Source organism: Carcharodon carcharias, chromosome 11, assembly GCF_017639515.1.
Source record: "Carcharodon carcharias isolate sCarCar2 chromosome 11, sCarCar2.pri, whole genome shotgun sequence".
Classification (NCBI taxonomy): Eukaryota; Metazoa; Chordata; class Chondrichthyes; order Lamniformes; family Lamnidae; genus Carcharodon; species Carcharodon carcharias.
Genome location: NC_054477.1, coordinates 108531694 through 108554033, shown reverse-complemented (window position 1 = coordinate 108554033; position 22340 = coordinate 108531694). Strand labels below are relative to the sequence as shown.

The 22340-nt window shown below is 44.0% G+C and overlaps 1 protein-coding gene across 2 annotated transcripts in view; it reads right to left on the bottom strand.

Annotated features, from left to right (window-relative positions):
- Positions 1–4586, bottom strand: part of cnmd (chondromodulin) — a 70182-nt gene extending 65596 nt beyond the window's left edge. The window contains exons 1-2 of one of the 2 annotated variants that reach the window (XM_041199504.1): positions 4385–4586; positions 3675–3812 (exon numbers count right to left, since the gene is read on the bottom strand). In XM_041199504.1, the coding sequence (XP_041055438.1) occupies positions 3675–3812; positions 4385–4456 (210 nt within the window). In that variant the 5' untranslated portion in view covers positions 4457–4586. Of the gene's footprint in view, positions 1–3674; positions 3813–3978; positions 4119–4384 lie in introns of those variants that run through there. The other variant, XM_041199505.1, reaches the window with a different exon arrangement.
- Between the last annotated feature and the right edge of the window lie 17754 nt (positions 4587–22340).

The following is a 22340-nucleotide window of genomic DNA, read 5'->3' as shown; positions in this document are numbered from 1 at the left end:
GTCTGTGTCATCATCTGCAATCATGTGCCCTTTCTTCGATTTACACATCCTAGCGAAGTGATTTAGTTTACCACAGTTCTTACACTGCTTTCCATAGGCTAGAAAACTACATGGTAAATGCTCTGTCCTGCATCGGCTGAATTAAATGTTTTAATAGCAGTTTTATTCTTTTTACCTTCAGACTGTCTATTTATTCTTTCCTGGGGCTGTTTCTGTTTAATTGCATCCAACTGCTTGACCGTGTGCAGCTCATCATCTTCTGTCTGTTTAATCTGGCATTTCATTTTCTCTGCTGCTCTGCAGATATTTATTGCTTTCTCCAGCATGAGACCAACTTCACTCAAAAGCCATTCTCTCAGAGAATCATTTGTGATCCTGCAAATTATTCTATCTTGGATGACTGATTCTTCAAGTTCTCTAAATTTACATGATTTAGCTTCTTTTCTCAGCTCAGTTACATACTGACTAATGTTGTTACCACCTTGCATGCACGTAACAAATCTTTATCTTCCATACATGATGTTTTTCTTGGGGCTGCAGTAGGCTTCGAATTTTTCCATTATCTCTTTCAAGTCATTTTGTTTCTCACCACTTTCAAACATGAAGGTGTTACAGACTTCTAGGGCTTCTTCCTCTGCTATGTGATGAAGGATGGAAGACTGTACCTGAGGATCTTTTTAAATCACTGTCCATCGCTGTGAGGTACAACTCGAATCGCTGCCAGAACCTCCTCCAGTTTCCAGTAAGATTGCCCTCCAAAGTGAACTCTGTCGATAGTTTCAGAACCTCCACTGTTGTATTTAGTTTACTTCTGAGAACATGTCTTGTTTCTTGTTTTTTTTTTAATGACGCACGCAGGCTGTTGACACTGTAGCTGAGCTAAATTTATTGATAATACATTTTCCTAACATGAGCACATATCTGCAGTGTCTGAACTCTATCAAGTCGGTTCCAACATATGCTATCTGACCTTCAACCCCCAGATCAAGTGACCCCGTATATAGTACAAAGTACCGTATAGTATCTAATACAGGACCACAACAACAATCAGCTATTATCATGATATCATGGTCACTTTTATTGATATCAGCTTTTTAGTTTTAGATTATTCAAACTGAATTCAAAATTTTCAAACTACCGTACTGAGCTTGGCCAGCTCGCCCCACAGCCATTTAACATCTGTCAACCTGTTAATTGGCTCAAGGTGGGTAAGTGTCAGGAACAGTACCCATGACATCTGGCCCAATTTTACAGCCCCACCCCTGCCCCATGTAAACCTACAAAAACATCCAGCCCTGTATTACTGTGAAATCTTCTCACAATGATTGCATCATCAGAATTTAGTTTAAAAACTCTAGAACTAAAAAGCTGGTATCAATAAAAGTGGCCATGATACTGTTGGACTATCATAAGAAACCCAAGTGCTTCACCAATGTCCTTTCTCCTGGGCAGAATGTCCTGCCTGCAAGGGTTGTCAGCCAATCAAATGGCCAGCTGCTCTCTGGCCTCAGCAGAACCATTGGGTGTGGCAGCCACTGCTAGGGCGGCAACCAGTCCTGAAGAAGACATGCTTTGATGGAGCCCGACTTTACAGTAAGCCTGGGGACCCAAGGGGCCAGGTTCATAGGCCCAGGTGAGGGGGGTGAGGGGCCGAGGTGGACAGGGCAGGGGGGGGTGGACACATGGAGGTACAAAAACTGTTTGGAAGCCCTCCATGGGCACAGAATGCCCATAAAGGATGCACACATCCCTTGTCTACCAGCCTGAGTAGTGAAACCTGCTGCACACTTGGTGCCAATCTCTCCAGCAAAGGCAGGATATAATCCACCAATTAGCCCAGAGTGGGCATGCATCCCAACACCTAACACACTGCTGATAAAGGTTTGGCGAGGTGGGGATGAGTGGGCAAGCATCTGGAACAGTACCCATAGCGTCTGGTCCAATTTTACAGCCCCACACCTGCCTGTGAACATGCAAAAAATCCAGCCCTGTATTACTGTGAAATGTTCTCCCAATGATTGCATCTTCAGGCTTGTTGAGGTGACAGAAGAGAAAAAATAAGGATGAATAATGAAGGCAACAAAGAAAGCAGAGAAAAAGAAAGGTTAAACCATGAGAGGGAAAAAGTCTTGCAGGCAACTTTCAGTCAGAGCGCACTGAGTAGGCAGTGGACGGGGCACAGGTGCCTTGCCTGTCTGATGGTTTTCAGTGAGAGGCCCAAACCTGGCCTGAACTCCTTTCAAGGACTATTGGTTAGGCCTTGGTACCAACTGGCAGAGAGCAACTGACTTAGGCTCACACACTAGACATGAAAATGGCACCAGAGTCGATTATTGGGTTATTGGCTCTAGTTGGTATGACCATCAAATCCCTGCTAGCTCTCTGTAGAGTAATCCAATCAGTCCCATTCCCCTGGTCTATCTCAAAACCCTGCAAGTTTATTTCCCTCAACAGCCCATCCAATTTCCTTTTGTAAACGTATTTCTTCTCCAACGGACGTGGATAGGACCCTGATTTAAATATTTTAATAAGGTTACGACCTGCTTCCGGTGGTGGGCTAGCCTCGCGTGGCCAACGGGCAGTTTTTTTTTTCAATTTTCTACTGTCACCTACCTTGCTTCCCAGCATAACCAGAACAGACAACAGTTGAAAATCACCGCCCTGGTCCAGACAAGAACCAATAACCCTACTTTTCCATTGGCTTCCAGACTGTGTCACCCATAAACAAGAAGGAATATAGTCAATTATTTAGGTGAATTAATATGTATTTCACCAAGAGTAGAAAGCAGCTGTCCTCAAGAAATGATAACCATTCATCCCCCACCTAGTGGAAAATCCTGACTGATTGATTCTTTCTGCAGCGCCAACAGAGCTGCCTCTCTCTTCAATGGAATTCCAGACTATAAGGAGGGCCTTGTCCTCAACTGGATTCCTAGGCTCCTGACTAGAGGAAACAGCAGCTTTGGCTCAAAAGAGTCTTTTCACTGGCTGCTGAAAATCCACATTTACCTCGAATGACCAAGCATAAACATCGCGGAAAATATTCCTAACCCAGTATTAGTCTATATTGCTAAATAACCATCGCCTGTGACCGTGGTGGGGGGTGTTAGCTTGGGCAGGGATATGCTCCAAAATTTTACAGAACTGATGCTAACAAATGAGAGTGGATGCGGAGCGGAAAGCATTGTTACATTGCTTCAATTCGCAAACACCTGGAACACCAGTTTGGTCCAATTTGTTCATATTTCATTTTTGCTTACATTTCAACGCTCTAATTACGGCTCTAGTCAAAAGTGGGTTGTCACTCTTTATTATCTGTACATCACTGTCGATTAACATTTAAATCCCGGGGTTCTTGCAAGACCCATCCAAAATTTCTAGTTTGCAAAATTAACGGGGCAATTGGAGCTGGGGTGCTGGCACGGCACGGCACTGCCACTTTCCGGGCTAGGTGCAGTCCCGTAGTAGACAGTGATCTGCATAGGGGGGCGATTCTGTGCAATGAATCAAAGGTGCCACACCAGCCGGCCCTAGTGCAGCCAAGAGACCATCAAACTTCCCATAGACAGGCTGATCGCTGCCATAAAACCAAATAGACGTTGACCCAGCTAACCGTTTCTTCTTTTGAAGAGGTGGGGAATAATATAACAAAATACTGGGGATGCGTTGCTTACATTTTTGTCATTGATCTTCCAGAAGTAAAAAGCTCCAATAGCTCCAAGGACGAGCAGAGCAGCGCCCGTGATGAGAACCACGGCGCCGATCTTCAGCAGGCGGCTACTGCTGGAGGGTTTGACGGCCATGGTGTAAGCCTTTAAAACAGAGAGCAACTCATAAACCAGCGGTAATTTCAAAGCAAAGGTCCCAATAACACATTAAACACAGCAACAACAACAAAAAACACTACTCCGCACCGCTACGCAGCTCCTGTATATTGAGACCATCAACTTTGAAAAGTAGATTTCATTCGAAACTGACCATGAGTAAGAAATTGAAATCTTAAAGGAAAGTTTCTGGAGAAACTTATATTGGACCCAACTCCATGCAATTAAATGACGTCTGCTGGATAAAAATCGTTATCCTGCCAGCTACTATTTCATTACCACTTGCACTGATCTCCAGAGTTGCAGCTTTACTTGCTGCAAGGTCAACCACTCTGAAATCTTGGAAAGATTTAAAAATGCACATCTTGCATAATAAAACAACAATTAAAACAAATTGTTTACAATTCCTGGGCAATCTATTTCCTCATGATCGAATAAATGCTTAAGATTTATATGATTTACAAATCTATAAACTCTGTTTAATAAGCGTTTTAAAGTTTGCATAGTTTAAAATATTACTCTAAAAGTACCAGCACTTCATTCCTCTCCAAGGTACTTACAGGCGGCAGGCATTGCTCCAGGTCAGCTGGTCCTGCCAGGGCTATGGGCACTTTTTCTGAAGTTTCTGCCATAGTGTCAGCGATCCACTGACCCTCGATGTCTGTGTAAAATCTCAGTCTCTACAACACCAGGCAGTAATGTGCTCTGAATATCTAATAATTCCTGCCTAGCTCCCCACTGCTCTCTCCCATTCAAATACACACACCTCTCATTTTCCACCTCACGTCATTTCCTTCAGGAGCAGTTCATTTATTTACGAATTAGAGGAGTAACTCAATGTTATATTTTGACTTCAAATGCCTGAAGAGAACATCTTTTAGAAAAAGTGAAAGTGATAAATAAACTTCGATTACAATGCACTCCACACCCAACTATTTAAGATTCTTTTTGTAAGAACAAAATCGAAATATTCCATAAAACGGGAATTTAGTGCTAAAGAAAATTTGAATGAAGCAACTTTGAATAAAAAGTACACATTCCAGTGGCTGCTATAGTGGAGATAGCAATTTAGTTCAACTTTATCCTTATTTGGGAGAACACTATTTTATTGCCAATTTGTCTCTTAAATCTCTTTAACTGCTCTATTCTAAAGGTGCTACCACATGAAGATTATGGTTCCATGGGTACCAGGTGCCTTCCAAATCTTTACATTATTTGTGCCAGCCTGGCCTTTGAGTGTAAGTAAGCTATTTAACCAGAAGAGGCTACACAGCCAAATCTAGTCCTGTTCTCATGAAAAAACGTACACACATGCATTCTCCAGCAGGGGTTAACGGACAATGATCAGGAGAATGAACCCAAATGAAAGTTCCCTTCTTTAGTCCGAGGACACTTGGGCCAATTCCTATCACCATTTTTTTTAAACCATGCTGGATGAAATCAGTGAAATATTGTAAACCAGGGACTAAATTACTAACCTTCTGAATCTGCATTGCTCACGACCAAATGGGTTGGTCAGAGCTATTGATCAACTGAAGAAGTGTAGTAAACACTTCATTCAAATTACTTATTATTTTTAAATGCTTTCAAATTAGACTGAGATTAATAAATTGTAGCACAACTATCAATGAATATTGAATAGTTGTGAAGAAGAGTCATGAATTGTGAACAGTGAATAGCCCTGAAGAAGAGTCATACAGACTTGAAAGGTTAACTTTGTCTTTCTCTCCACAGATGCTGTCAGACCTGCTGAGTTTTTCCAGCATTTTTTGTTTTTGTTGCAGATTTCCAGCATCCGCAGTATTTTGCCTTTATATCAGTGAATATTGATCATTGACCTGGTTAACAAATGTTTACCAATTATCAGGCATGGAAGACTCGGCCATTACCATGAGTTCATTTATATAGTTTCCTTTACAAGTGTATTTGATGAGATGTAAAATTATAAACAGATATTAAGAGCAAGATCCATTCTGTGCATAGGAGTGAAAAGCTGCCATTAACTGTAGCTCATTGGTAGCACTCTAACCAGGAGGCAGGAGCCTGTGAATTCAAGACCCGCTTCAGCCTCTTGAGCACATCATCAAAAGCGACAGTTCATTGGAATACTGAGGGAATGCTGCAGTGTCAGAGGTGTTGTCTTTCAGATGAGATGTTAAACTGAGGAATTATCTGCCACTCAAATGTAAAAAATCCCATGACACTATCTGAAGAACAGCACCACCCACCACCCACCACCACCCCTCTCTCCCACCCCCGACATGCCTTGACTAATTTTTATCCCCTAAACAAGAGCTAAAGCAGATTATATTGTCATTTATCTCACTACTGTTTTGTGCACAATTTGTCATTGACTGTAAAGTGTTTTGTGATGTCCTGAGATCATCAAAGGTGCTAAATAAATGCAAGACTTTCTTTCTCTGTAGTACATGCAATGATGACAGGATTTAGCCTCCCCACTGGCTCAGGCAATAAACCTATGCATTGTGTAGTTAAACAGACAAGACCATGAGTTAAACAGACAAGGAAGATGCTTGATGTATGCAATCTATGCCTGGAATTTCGTCCTGAGGTATCACTACAGGAGAAACAGTATAGCCTGAATTTTTGCTTGTGGGTCGGGAGCGCAGAGTTGGGACAATTCTCGGATTCACAAACCCAACCCCGGAAGTTCTAATTTTCGGTTCAGTGGTGCAAGTGAAAATGGGAGTCGTGGTGGGTGACCCCGAAAAGAGTTTGGAGGTTGACTGGTGCCAAGGTGGGCAGTGAGGAAGGCCTATCTAAGTGCTCTGGCACTTTGTCAAGGATACCAAAAAAACAAATTAAACAAAAACAGCCCCCCAGCGCTTACCCCTCACACATTCCCCGTGCCTTATCTATGTCAAGCCATGCCACCTCATGCCTCTCCACCCACCCCCATGGTCCTTCATACCCTCCAAAACAACCTATGCCCTCCACACACCCCCATGGCCTTTTAGATCCCAAATGCCAACTTATGTCCCTCTATCCTCCTCCCATGGACCTTTACAGCCCTGATGCCAAATTAGTACCAACACATGCCAACCCATGCCCCTCCATCCACTACCAACTCACCCAGTAACCACCATGGGCATACCTCAAGACCCATGCTGAGATTATAGAAATTTCTTAAGTGTCTATTGATGAATTCACTATTTCAAAAAAAAACTCTCATTCCCAATCACTACATTATACTTCCTTTACTCCCTTATGAAAACAAGCATTTCTATTCATTGTCCAACTTCAAAGAGTTTATACCACTTGAAGCTGCCAATCAAACTGTGAGCTGAGAGACATCCACTGTGTTAATGATATGTTATGGAAGCAGCCATTCAGCACTGATCCTGTATGAAAACCCTCAGGCATATGTCAGCAGACATAGTGAAACAGCAAACACTGATTTTTCTTTTAACACTGCAGACTGTATTTCCTAATAGTTAAAGGGCAGGACATTTAAATGTCTTGACAGCTTGACAGTTCTTTTGATGGTTCCATTGAAGTCGACAGTACCAATGAGTTTAAGCACTTTTTATGCGCAAACATGTCTACTTTTAAGAATCCCAAGGGGCACCTGACCTCTTCTAAAGGTGTCTTGGGACTATATCTAAAAGGATACTTTACCTCTCCAAAAGGGGACGCTACCTCTCCAAAGGCCACTTTAGACCTTCTTCTGCCAGGTCTGAAATGCACAAGTCACCCTTTGGACATCCCAATTGCCAAAATCAGATCTGACTGCAGCAGCTGCACTTTAAGATGTGACATGTAACTTTTGAACCCTCCTCCATTTCCCCTCCAACCCTGCAAAAATGGCAGGTGCTGGGTTTGGGGGTAGGACTTCTAGATCTGGGCCTCCACTGCCATTTTCAGAAAGACGGACAGCCACTCCATTTATGCAAAATTGCTGGCCTATCACTGACTAAAACTGGTTGTTCATATAATTTCACCTGGGTTCCACTGAGGATACAGCAGGAGAGCGGGAGAACCTCATAGAAACCTTCCCACCTGATCTGAGCCCAGGCAGCAGTTAGAATGCCAAGAATTAGCCTCAGTTCATGTAATACATCTAGGTAAGGCAGAAAAAAAAATCAGTCTGAGCTCCCATATCTCATTACTATTCAGAGACTGTAATGGAACTGTAGAGAGGTTGGTTCACATAGCTCTGTTTGTCATTGAATGAAGGGACATCCTTAGGTTATAAAAGGCATTTATATAATTGCAATCTCTTACATTAATTTTTATTTATAATTTGTTTTTTTAAATTTTTACTGCATCTGCGCTAACACAGCAGGCAAATCTCCACCTCAGTTACTTTACATCAGTTAAAGGGACAGTCTGCAATTAAAGTGCAGTAATTTCTAAACAAGTTGAGTGATAATCACATCTAACAAGCGACATTGAGGGGCAAAAATATTTTGACCTGGAATTTACTAACAAAATAACTACAAATAAAAACATTATTAACCTGTAGTGTGTAAAAGAAACTCCTTGAATTGTGAACTGCCACAAATTGCTGCATAATTTGACCTGCCCCATCATTAGCTTTGTGAAAACAGCATCACTTATGCTGCTATGATTTTCAAGATATTGCTGTATTCACATGTTAACTGCCCATTAAACTCACCACAAAATGTTAATTCTAGTAGTTAATGGCCCAAAACTGTGCTGTGACAGGTCAATGTACATGCACAGTACCGACTTTTAGTTAGACTTATCCCTGCTTGTTTAATATAGACAATATTTTTGTCCTGCAAGTTGCTGGGAGTGCAAGATGGAAACAGAGAGGCAGCCTCTACAGGGCATCCTGGACCAGAGTGAACATGACTGTGGAACTCCTTCACCAATCAGACTGAAAGACTGTGAAATTAATGATCCAAGTTCTGAAGAAGGAAGTGTAAGTTAGAATGATGAAATCAATGTTATAGTAGGTCCAGAAAGAAAATTAAAGGGAAGGAAAGAAAGAATGGATTAAGGGAGAGAGAGAAAAGAAGCAGAAAGCATAAAGTAAAAATAATCTTTATTTCTTTGAAATCTCAAATAATAATTTAAATTTCAAGGAATGAGACTGCATGCTTGTAGTAGTTAATTTTCATTGCCTGGGAGGTTGATTGGTAATAATTAAAACTTACATTGTTAAGAGGGTGTTTAAGCTTGAAACAACTTGACTTAAATATCTCTGATGAGTTTCTTTTATATCTTTTATATTTATATGGAATTACAGAAACTTTATGACACTCAAAGCATTTGAATGGTGAATCAGATGACAGGATTCCATTTACCTGCAGCTAACAGTAGAGAAGCATCTCTGACAACAACTCTTGAGTTCCACATTTAATCAGGCTTCTGCACAGGCCTGAAGTTGCTGTAACATTTATGCATAAACAACAATGGGTGCCAATAGCCTCACTGTCATTTTGACATGAATTTTTGGTTTATTAATATAAATACCCTTTTCATGACATGAGCATTGTTAATGACTGCCAATCAACTCCTCTGGCCCATAAAATGAACAATTGAAATGTTGGGGTTCATCCCTTCAGGTAGTGAATTGTTGGAAATTTTAAAACTGTTAAGTTTTTCCCTTGTTCTCTTTTATCTCTCTCTCTCTCTCCTAATCCAGCTTGTCTTTTCCTCCCCTGTCTCTTCCTGATCTGATTTGATCTTGGGCCTGATTTTGCTGCAGCGGAGCATCTCATGGTGTGCTCGTTAGGTCGATTTGTTCGTGTACTCCTAAATTGTTGGAATTGTGAGCAACCCATGCAGGGAAGGAAACATGGCATCTGCGAGCTTGGTGAACAACATGATAAAATGTATCTCTTCAATGAGGTAAAGGATTGAGAAATAAATAGGAAGGACTGAGAAATTAGAATGGGGGAATCCAATGTCAAATCAGACACAGAAAGAGAAATAAAGAGAAGCAAATAAACAAAAAATCTATTTCATGTAAATTTTCTTCATGTGCTAGCTCTGATACTGAGCAATGTGACCTTCATGCAACTGATTTGTTGGAGTGAAATACATCACATTTCTAAACAAGATGAGTATTCATCTCATCTAATAAGCGACATTGGGAGGCAATATTTAATAGAAGCCTGGAGTGAATTGTTATGTTCCTGATAACATATGGTTGGTTTGTTTTATGGCGTGTGCTGATAGTTGACATCCTCAGCATTATAATATATACATTTGGCCTAGTCGGCAACACTCTTGTCTCTGAGTAAGATAGTTGTGAATTCAAACACAATTCCTATATTCAAGCACAAGATATAGGCTGATCTTTCAGTCCAGTGCAGAGGGAATGTTCCATTGTCAGAGGGATCGGCCAGGATTTTCTGGCCCTGTAGTGGCGAGACCCACCGTGGGAGATTCAACAGCCCAGCCAAAAGTCCATTGACTTTCGGCGGGATTGGAGGAGCCTGGCGGCGGGCAGGGCCAGGAAACCCCTTTATCTTTCTGATGAGATGTGAAACTCAGGCTATCTGCTTATTGCAGTAGTTTTGAGGACATTAAATTATTGATAGAAGAGCAGGCAGTTCTCTTGGTATATTGGCCAACCTTATTCTATCAACTGACACCAGCCAAAAAATATTGGGGTAGAGTTGCCGCTTTGTGCTCAATTGGCAATTCTGGGGTAAATAGCATTCAAAATTGGTCCGGTTTTGATAAGTGTCTTTTCCTGTCTTCAAACTTGCATTCACACTCTTTCGCAAACACAAATCTTCTTTGAACCAGCGCAATTAGGCCGTTTTATAAGCTGTTATTTAAAAAAAATTTTACTTTAAAACATTTTCCTTCCTATGTTTAAGAGTGATAACTTGGTGAAGTTTGAATAAAACTGCTGAAAATGGGCTTACCAGAAAATATAAGCATTTAACCTGTTTCATTCCACCACCTCGGACCAACACAAATTTAAATTACTGAAAGTCACTTTTAAAAAAAATGTAGAACAATTTTCTAGTTATTTTATGTTGGGGTACCTTAGTTAATTTCTTAGAAAATTAAAACAATAATTGCCTTCAAAGGCTTTTAATGGTATCTTTTACCATTTTCGCACCCAAAAGAATCAGCTTAATTTTGAAGGCCTGGGCATGGTGAATTTTGCCTACTTCCAGCACAACACTTTCAAAAAAGAATGCAATAGATCATGGGCAGAATTTTAGCCTTGGCGTGCAGGCTCGGCAGGGGCTGGGAAGCCGACCGCTGCCCGCGATTGGCAGCGCTCTGTGATTTCATGTGCAAATTAAGGCCCGCCCAGCGTGAAAGGTGGCTGGGGAATCAGCGAGAAGGGGCGGGCGGAGGCAAGGGCATGATGTCCGCCGGATCGATTCAAAACCGGCCCAGGCAGCCCCGGAAGGCTGCCAGGGAGGACGTAGAAGTGAAGATGGATCCCTTTGCATTTGGACACAGCAGGTGGGAGGGCAGGTTGGCGGGGCAGTTGGCCCCATGTTTCTTGGATGAATGCATCTCAGCCCTCCTGGAGGAGGTTGCAACCAGGAGGGAAACCCTTGTCCCCAGAGACGGGAGGAGGAGGACCCTACACCTCACCAAAAATGCCTGGGAGGAGGTGGCATGCAGGGTCAGCGTGGTGAGGCGCATATGGATGCAGTGCTGGAAGCACTTTAATGATCTGCTGCGATCATTAACATATTGTTGACATATTGGCCATGTTGGCATGGGTCACTTTGCAGAACAGTTAAGAGCTGGCCATCCATCTCCCGTGGACCTCAGAAGTGTTAGAGTGTGAGTGGAAAATGCCAATGAGGCAGCATCTGGGCAAGGGGGTGAGCCCTAGCTGCTTGGACTGAGTGCCTTGAAGCTCCAGGTTCACGGATCGGCTGAGCTCTGAGAGGTACTCCTGAGGTGGGATTGGCCAGGTTGCAATGGTGCTGCAGGTAGAGAGTGGACTGATCAATGCTACTCTATCCTTTCAGAAGAAGATATCCCATAACAATATTGAGAGGTCACAGACGGGGGACTTCCACACCTCATAATCCTCATGCAGTATGAGCAGGAGGTCCTGGAGCTCAAGAGGCGCCATGCACCTCGGTCAAGCGGCCACAGTGAGGTTGGGGAGCCGAGACGAAGGTAAGAGTACAGTGCACTGAGGTGAGAATGTTGGCTATTGCAATCATTCTAGTGTAGTCTCTATATTGATGTGAGCCTCTGACCTAGAGTCCCCATCAATAATGGAAAGATGAGGGCACCATGATGCATATCCCTGTCTCACCAGGGTGCCTGACATGCACAGTGACAGTGTAATGACTTGAACTAATTACATGTCCTTCTTGTCCCTTTTAGGCTCACCAGTAGGCGGTCGCTGTGAGGAGTCTGAAGGCCCACCTCTGACCCCGAGGACCAGCATGTTGAGCATGCACATGCATCGCACCCTCTCTGTCAGGCAGGTGCCAGCACAGATAACAGCACCTTGGTGGGCATAAGATTACCATTAGTATCTCGGTGCACATTGATGAGGGCACTTCACACTCCTTTGAGGTGCAGGTGGAGGCAGAGAGTGCCCAGGGTGCCGGCAGTCGGAGGACTGCTGGGGACCAGGAACATACTCAGTCGATGGCTGATGATGGGTCTCTGGAGTCATCCATTAGGCAGCAGATGCTGGAAGTCCATGCTGGAAGATGTGGAATGATCCGGCAAGAGGGAATGTGTGCCATGGTGTCTGCTGAGGAGAAGTCCCTGTGGAGCATGGCCACTGTGTTGACCCTCATGGCCGAGCGCAATGGAGAGGCTGCTCCAGTGACTCAATCAATGGGTCCCCAGGGATGCGCTTGGACTTGCAAACCCACACATTGGCAATGACCTCAGCTGGTCAGTATCCTAGCTAGGTGCCCGGCCATCAATGGTGAGCAGGGAGGACCAATGCGATCTCACATTGGCACACGAGCTGCCTGTCGTCTCTTCAGGATCTTTTCAGGGCACTCAGGATGATGGCAGCAGTTCCTCCACCCCTCTGCCAGTGACCGTGGCATCTTATGAGTCCGCGGTGACTATGCAGATGCCAGCTGTGGCACCGGCTGCTCCCTCCCAGGTCAGGCCAGCACAGGCGCCACTGGCCAGAGGACGACAGCCAAGGTAATCAAGGCCAACAAGACAGCAGAGTCAGCAGGCTGTCTCCAATGCCTGTGCCAGCGAGGGGGGACCATCTAGACGTAGCACCCGCAAACGTAAATGGAAAGCACCTTAAGCACAAGATGGACTTATTACTGGTGATATTTTGTTTCCGCATTTTGGTTTGAACTTTTTCATGGTGTGATTAAAAATGCTGGTTAATGTTCATTTCAGCTCCGTTTCATATTCACAATTAAATTAGATGTTATTTTGTGCTATTGACCTCCGTATGCTTCATTTGTTCTGTTGCTGCCGGATAGGCCATTATGTTACGATGGATGTGTGTCTCCTGAAACTTTATTGCAAAGGCACAGATTGTATATTGGTGGCCAAGGAAATGGTGCTATCAGGGATCGAGTATGGAGCCTGCAGCCCTGGCATGTGGTGGTGGTTCTTATTTAGTTGGCTAGCTGAAAGATCATTGGATCAAAGCTTCCCAGGTGTCCCTGCCTCCCTGGAGGATACCCACATCGGCGTCCATGCCCTAAGCGTCCTCCTTACTGTGCTCGTCCTCGGACTCACTCCTGGACTCATCATCTGTTGCCTGTGCAGCTGCATCAAGATCTTCTTCCTCCACTGTGTCCCCTCTTTCCATTGCCAGATTGTGCAGAGCACAGCATGCAACTACTATCACTGTCACATGCTCTTGTGGGGTATTGGAATGCGCCTTCTGAATGGTCCAGGCATTGGAAGCACATCGTGAGAAGACCGATGTTCTCTCTACCACCGACTATGTGGAGACGTGGCTCCTGTTGTACCGCTGCTCAGCCTAGGTTTTGGCTGGTGCAGAGGAGTCATGCACCACCTTCTAAGAGGATAGCCCTTGTCACCCAGCAGCCTTCCATCCAGCCAGGCTGAAGCACTGAAGAGCCTCAGCACCTGGGAGTTTCTGAGGATGTAGGCGTCATGGGAGCTGCCTGGGTACCTGGCACAGACTTGTAGAATCAGCATCCTGTGATCACACACTATCTGCACGTTCTTGGAGTGGAAGCCCTTCCTGTTGACAAAGGCACTGGGCTCACCTGCTGGTGCCTTGATGGCCACATGTGTGCAGTCTATTCCCCCTGGATGCGGGGGAAGCCAGCAATGGCCGCAAAGTCTCTGGCTCGCTGTGTCTGGCTGACTTCGTCCATACGGTAATGAATGAAAGTCAATGCATGTCTGAACAGTGTGTCTGTCACTAGCTTGACGCAGTTATGGACAGCTGATTGGGAGACTCCACACAGATACCCCACTGAGCACTGGAAGGAGCCAGAGGCATAGAAGTTAAGGACCACTGTGACCTTCAGGGCCACTGGCATGAGGTGTCCACCCACACAGTTAGAGCTGATTTCAGGCCCGATCCTCTGACAGATGGAGGTCACTGTCTCCTTTGAGAGACGGAGCTTCCTTCAGCATTTCACCTCAGACATATTGAGGTAGCTGCACCACCGCCTGTATATCCTGGCAGCAGAAGAGTAATGTCTTCTGTGACCTCTTCCACCTTGGACTTCCTGTTAGTCCTGCTTCCCTTGTGCCTGTGCCTCTCCTCCAACAGTTCACTTCCCTGAAAGCTGCATTGGGACACTTGGCATCCTCTCCCTTCTGCTCCTCTCTTCCTCCTCAGAGGAGGTGCCTCCAGCTGAGACCACAATCCCCATTACCAGGGCTATGAATGGCTGTCTAATACCTGGGAGGGCCCACATGGCCTGAATCCTCTGGGGGCCTGGAAGACACCAATGAGTCCTGAAATAAAGCCTAGAAATGCTCAGAGTGCAGCTCTGAAGCGAGATGAAGCTATCCAGTTCACAGAAGGAACCAGCAGCAAGTTTGATCCAAAACTCTTCACGACACACATTGACAATGCCACTGACCCTTCTTATCTTGCCCATGGATGAGTTTTTGCTAATTGTTGCCTGCCCGCCTGCCCGTTTTGCCTGTGCAACAGCCGAAAAATTCCATGGGCTATGTAAAGTGAGAGACAGTTGGTGTCTCAAGAGCCTTAACTGGCCTCTTAATTAATGGCAGGCGCGCCTCCGTCTCCATTGCGCGTCCACTTAGTGAAATATCACGCGAGTGCGTGTTGATGTTGACATGCTCAGCTGACGTCATCGTGCTTTATTTCACGCTAAAGCGGATCGGGCATGCATGCGCCTGCTGAGCGAAACATTCTGCCCCATGGAAACTTGAATTGTGCTGGATGCAAACTGTGCTTGAAATTCTGCGATAATTTTTTTTTCTTTATTTCTTTCATGGCATGTGGGCGTCACTGGCAAGGCCAGTATTTGTTGCACATTCTTAATTGTCTTTGAAATGACTGGCTTGCTAGGCCATTTCAAAGGGCAGTTAAGAGTCAACCATACTTCTATGGAGTAACATGTAGGCCAGACTGGGTAAGGATGACAGGTTTCCATCCCTAAAGGACATTTTGCGCTATCTTATGCGAATTTCAGTGGAAATGTGCTAAAATCAAATGGAAACACCACGCTAGATAGTTTAGCTGATTATTAATTCATTATTTTTGAGGATGTAACTTTGAACACAATGGCTGCTGCATTTGCTTCCATAACCAGTGATTGTGCTCCAAAAACATGCATTGAAGCAAAATACTCCAGGATATTCCTGAGAGATGCAATGATATGTTAATATCAATGCAAGTTCTTTCAATATTTCTCTGTCTCTGAGTATCATAGAGATTGATGATTTTTCTGTTGGTTAATAAACATTCACTACTTTCATTTAATGTTCTATTCTCCAGCTAATATAATGGAAAGGTTTATCATTAGTTCTTGTTTAGTTATGTAACTTTCATAGACTTTGATCAATGTTACCTAACTTAATCTATGCTTTGTGCTGGGTTCATCCTGCCATATTATTTCATTGTGGGAACATCTAATGCCCTATCTATACTATGGCCAGAATATAGCCGTCGGAGTGCGGGGCTGGGTCTGACACATCGACGCGTGATGACATCAGGCATGCGTCCTGACGTCCTCACGCATCATTTAGATCTTTCGTGTGGCGGGCATGCGCCAGACGTGGCTGCGTGCTCACCGAACTGTCAAAGGCCTATTAAGACCACTAGGAAAGGAATTTAAATAATTAACAGCACTGCCCATCCAACCTTAAGGTTGGCGAGCAGGCAAAGTGTCCAAGTGGCCTTTGTGTTTTTCAGGAAACCTCATCCATGAGCGGGATGAGGTTTCCTGAAGGTTTAATAAAATCAATAAAAACATTTTGCTAAATTGACAAACATGTCCCATCTCATGTGACACTGTCACATGAGGGGACATGTGTAAATAATTTTTCTCTTTCTTTATTAAAAAAAAATCAATATGTCCTTAATCTCCCTGAGGCACGGAGCTGCCTCAGGGAGATTTCTATGCTTTCGCGCACATGCGTGAAAGAGCGCAGGCCCCAACTCTCCCTCGTTCCCCCGCCCGCACAGGTAGCGCTGAGCACTACTGGCTGCACATCACAGGCCTGCCCACATAAAATGGCGGCATGCAACCGATCACAGGTGGCGAATGGCTCCGCGCCTGCCCCTACCCGCTCCCGCCCAGCATAGGTACGTTTCTGGCCTATGATATTCAAATCCAACTTTTGCCCTCTCTTATCTAAATGTTTCAGCCATGGTGGGAGTAGATTTTTGAGACAGGGGGCATATAAAGTAGAAATGGGTGGCTAGCCCACCACCTTCTCACCTACTCCCGAGCTAATCATCATAATATGGTGAGTGGGTAAGGCATCAGCCAGTCCGCCCACCCTTAGGCTTATTGAGGCCTTTAACTCACCATTTTGTTGGCAATTAAAAGCCTAATTCTGCTCTTGCAGCCATAATACAGTGGGTAGTGAAAGGTAGAGGAAAGTGGACAGCCTGTTTTTTCACCATCTGAGGTGAAAAAGAGAGAAGGTGGGGGTACCCTGTACACATTGGTGGCAATCCCACAAGTTGTTACCCCCTCCCCCTTTGTCCCTCTCCCCCAAACCCCCAGCTTCTAAAACTCGACTTCCATCCCCCTCACTCTCCCCCTATGGTGTATAATCCCTCCCCGTCATAAAACCCTGTAAAGCACCTTTGAATCTGGTTGCCATGATCTTCTTGGCACTGGATGTTGTAGCCCAACAGCCCCAATTACTGAGTTCTGGTATTGCTGGGACCACTCAGCTGCCGGTCAATCAGATTGGCCAGACTTCCCGCTCTCTTGTTAGGGCCACCGCAGTGCGTTATCGCTGTGAGGCAGCCTTTTTTAAAGTTGGTTAGCTTGCAAGCAACCTTTCCATGGGGGGTAGCAGGGCCGGATTGGGGGGGAGGTGGGGGGGGTGCGGTGGTTAGTGACAAACATGTCTCCCCTCAGCCCCACTGCAAAATTCAGGCCATGACTTATTTGGTAGCACTCTCAACTTTGAGTTGGGAAGTTCTGGATTCAAGTCCCACTCCTGGATTTGAACACAAAAATCAAGGCTGACATATCAGTGCACTACTGAGGGAGTGCGGTAGTGTCAGAAGTGTCATCTTTCAAATGAGACATTATACCAAAGCCCTGTTTGTCCTCTCAAGTGGATGTAAAAGAACATATGGTTCTATTTTAAAGAAGAGCAATTGATTTATTCCTGGCGTGTTACATCTATCCCTCAAACAACATCACTAAAACAGATTATCTAGTCATTATCACATCACTGTTTGTAGGAGCTTGCTGTGCACAAAGTGGCTGCTGTGCTTCCTACATTGTAGCACTGACCACACTTCAAAAGTGCTCCAGTGGCTGTAAAGCATGTTGAGATGTCAGTGGTCATGAAAGGTGCTATAAATACTGCATAAATAATATATAAATTTGCTGATGATTTATCCACTGAATGCATCACAGAGTTTCATACCCTTCTGGTGTCCTTGGACCCCACGAGGACCCATTTATGGTCTGTGGTGAAATAAGATTGAATCAGTGCAGAGCACAAACCAAACAGTACACATCATGGCATTGATCAGAGCCATTCTATAATTAAATGGCATGAGTCCATCGTATTGCCCTGATAGATGCTGTACTGAAAGGGAGGTTTAAAGGTAAATTCTCCACTCTTGGGGCAGAATTTAATTATTTCCACAGGAGGGGGCTGGGGGATAGGCACTGGAGGGCGTAGAATCAGTACAGAAAGTGGGGTGTGGAGTGTCCACCACCTTCCTGACTCACCACAATTAAGTTTGGTCAAAGAAGGTGAGAAAGGCCTTCCTGTCTTGAGGCCAATTTAGGCCCTGAAGTGGCCAATTAATTGACACCTAGTGGCCATATCCCATCACCGCTGGTGCTCTACACCATGAGGGAAGATTGCTCAGTAAATACTGGAGGCCTCACTGTGGGCTCTGGGGTGGGCCCTCCTAACCGAAAACCTGTGGTCCCTGGAAGGGACTCCTGGCAGCAAGGGCCATCCCTGCTGAAAGAACCCCTGTGCCCTCCACAACAACTTGTCCCTCCGAGAGCTGTCTGACTGGCCCTGATGAGCCTTACCAACTCACTTGCACTCTGGGGCCTGCTCCATGGATGCTGCCTGGGGCCTTCTACAGTCCTAGCAGTCAGGACTGCTGCTGGGACTGAAGAGCTGCCAGCTCTCTGATTGGCTGGCAGCTCTTAGAGGCGGGATCTTCACCCTTCAAGATGCGGAAGCCTGATGGCAGGCATTTAATATCTCATTGACATTGAATTCCGTCAGGAGTTTCCAAAAATCAGCATGGTGAAGTTGCCCTCAGCTTTCAGGCCACGGCTGCTGCTGTGGCCATCAAATTCAACCCTCCATGCGGGCTGTCAATACATGGGACCACAGTTTGCATAATTGGCCTCATAATTCAGGCACTAATCCATGATGTATATGGCTAACACCTGCTGGATACTCCAGGTTCTTTCAAAACATTTACACGTACCTTTTTTATGACCTGCGATTGTCTAAACATGTGATCTCTGAATTTTAAAAAAAGACTGAAGTGCTTGCTTGGGCTCAGCAAGTATAACATATCTGCTGAGAGTTAAGTGGTGGGATTAATTTAGGTCATTTGCTTTCACCTGCCGATCAGCATAAGGGAAGATTCAATCCAATCAACAGTTATTCGTGCAATAAATAATCGAATATCTAGGTATTTGAGGAAATGATCGGGTCTCTTGAAAACATAAAAGGATTGATCCGATTAATTATCAGTCATCATTAAATCAGAGAAGGTCTTGTTGAAGTCCTCTGAAGTGGACATTTGCTGATGATTTCAGATAGTTAATCATACTGTGATTGCAATGTTGCCTTCATATTGATGAAAAGAAACAATGGAACAAGATTCGGTCGATTCTGTTTACATCAAAATTGCTTAATTCGAATTATTGGAAAACTCATTAATTAATTAAAATTCATACTTTCCCCTATTTGCAATTCAAATTATCGAATGATTCGATTAAATTACATTTATTTTTAATCTAATTCAATTTTTAACACAAGAAATGATTAATATCAGTCGACAAACAACGGTGTCCTACATTCTCATATTTTCTGTGAAACAGAATTGCAAACATCTTTTTCTGCTCCTGAAAATATCCACATGTAGGACATTAAAATCTAGACCATAATGGGTCATGTTTAGGAGGCAGGTAACATTTATAATAAATAGCATAGACAGATACCTAACCAGCATATTTTTTAGTAAAGATACCAGGCAAACCATATTTGATGACAGTCCATGGTTACCTATCTTGTAATGCTTATATGCCCAGAATATCTTAGGAGGTATGGCTGACCTACTATAATTAGAATTTTGTTTGGATTAAGGGAAAATCAAAGTAGCGCAGGTCACTGAAATTTCAACATTGTTAGAAAGGTACAGTTTGAATTTAAAATGTTGAGGAGTACTTCTGTTCCTTTTTGACAAAGTTTTATACAGTAATGAACCTTTTCATGCATGGTCTACAAAACCACCTAACCAAAACTGCCTGATAACAGCCATGAAGATCAATTAGTAGCAGGGAATTTAGTTGTATCAATGATTGTTATGACCTACTTTGAATCCATTGGTTAAGAACTGGGATAATGAGAGAGAGAGAGAGAGAGAGAGAGAGAACTTCCATTTGTATAACACTGTTCACAATCTCAGGATATCCCAAAATGCTTCACATCCAATTACGTACATGATATAACATAGCACATACATTAATGTTTAGAGTACAGAAACAGGCCATTCGGCCCAATACTCAACCCATGCTGGTGTTTATGCTCCATATAAATCTCCTCCCGCCCTTCTTCATTTAACTTCATCAACGTATCCTTCTATTCCTTTCTCCCTCATATGTCAATCCAGCTTCCATTTATGTGCATCTATGTCATTCGCCTCAACAGCTTCTTGTGGCAATGAGTTCCACATTCTTACCACTGTCTGAGTTTTCCTGAACTTTTAATTGGATTTATTCATGGCTATCTCATATTTATGGCCCCTAGTTCTGAAATGTAATCACTATTGTAATACAGGAACACATGACACTCAATTTATACACAGGAAGGTCCCACAAACACAAGTGAGATAAATAGTCAGATAATCTATCCTTGGTAATGTTGATTGAGAGCCAAATTTTGGTTAAGACACTGGAGAGAAATCCACTGCTCTTCACATAGTGCCATGGGATCTTTTACATGCAGCTATCTCCGTACCACACTGAAGTGTCAGCCTAGAGATTACAAGTTGGATTTTTGCAGAGTCTGGATGACTCAAGAGCCATTTAAAAATGGCAGGCAAGACCTGATTCCAGGATTCACACCCCTATTCCCAACTCTAACAATTTTCACCAGCACAGGATAAGGATGCAGCTCGTGTGCCTGCACCATTTACTCCCGACCTGGGGTAGACATCACCTAGCTCCCCACAATTTCCATGGAGCCAGGCCAACTTCTCCATGAGTCACTATCCACGAACCCTCAAAGGAGCCATGGACCATAGTGTGGACTTGGGAACCTTCTGATGGGTAACTTCAAAAGGTCTTAGCCATGCTTTCCAGCCACTCCTCTCATACCCTCTACACCAATTCATGCCCCTTCTCACTGCCTCTCATACTCACCTGGGTTTCCATCCGTCCTCATTATGCATGCTTGGCTGAGAGCCCAGACCAATAAAAGCATGAGCTTAGCAGGGAGTTGGAATGGGGAGTGGCTGAGGGGCATGAGTTGGCATTGAGTTTGCATGGAGGGTATGTGGGCCCATGGGAAGTGGCTGTGAGGCATGAGTTGGCACTGAGTTTGCATGGAGGCTATGTGGGGCCATGGGAAGTGGCTGGGAGGAATGAGCTGACATTGATTTGGCATGGGGACTATGAATGGCCATGGGGAGTAGGTGGGAGTAGGGGTGTAGAGGGGGTGTGAAGGGTAATGGCTTGAGGGCGTAATTGCTTTTATTACAACCAGGATAAAGTCTCAGAGGACTGAAGTGGGCCTTCTAACCAGCCCACCTCAACACTAGCCTGCCTCCACTGCCGTCTAGGATCTGCTTCTGGGTTGCCGGGCCAAATCCATCTGCACCCAAACCACCGCCCCTCCCCCCCACCCAACCCTCCACTGGTGTGAAATCACATGATTCAGAACCCTTTAAACAGATTTTCTGAAATTTCCCAACTTGAGCTCCTCACCTCGGTAGAGAAAATATGTTCTCAAGTCTCTAACATGAAGCTTGAACTCACAATCTTCTGACTGAGGTAATGAGACTACGACTAATGCAAGGCTAGCATCTGAAGTCAGCCCATTACTGTAACATAAAAGTGTTCAGATGTTGTATCTCAGTCGCTGTATTTGACATAACTATAACATTCAGGTTGGTTTTAGCTTTAAAGTATGCAGGTTGAAAACTTGAAAAATAAGTAGCTGATCTAGGGAGTACACATTTTTCTGGATCAACTGATGCCTCAAAGATACATTAAAACATGTATTTAAATAGACAGAACTCTGAAAAGCTGTATGTTTAGCACCATAATTATTAAATATGCGTCAGTACAATTACTCCTGATGGGGTAGGCAATGATGTGAACAGAGCAATTTCAGCTCCTGAAATAATAATGATCTGTTTCCTTTGGAAATAAGCAATTAGGTTAGAAAATATTCTATAATAATGCCAATAAATACAATTTAAATCTAAAAAGCTATAAGCAATTGCAGCTGTGCACATCCACGTACCCTGTGGAGGAAAGTCAGAAAAGAAATCATCTATTTTTTACTCCCCTAGAGGGGAAAAATAACTTCAAAAAGCCTTTGACCATTATGGCTTCTCGGTGTAATAAGGAGCTGCAGATAATTCTCCATGTGGAGAAAATTGATCATACAACTGAAATGGACTGTCATACATAAGGACATTAATTAAGATCATCTTTGGAGATGGCAGGGGAGAGTACA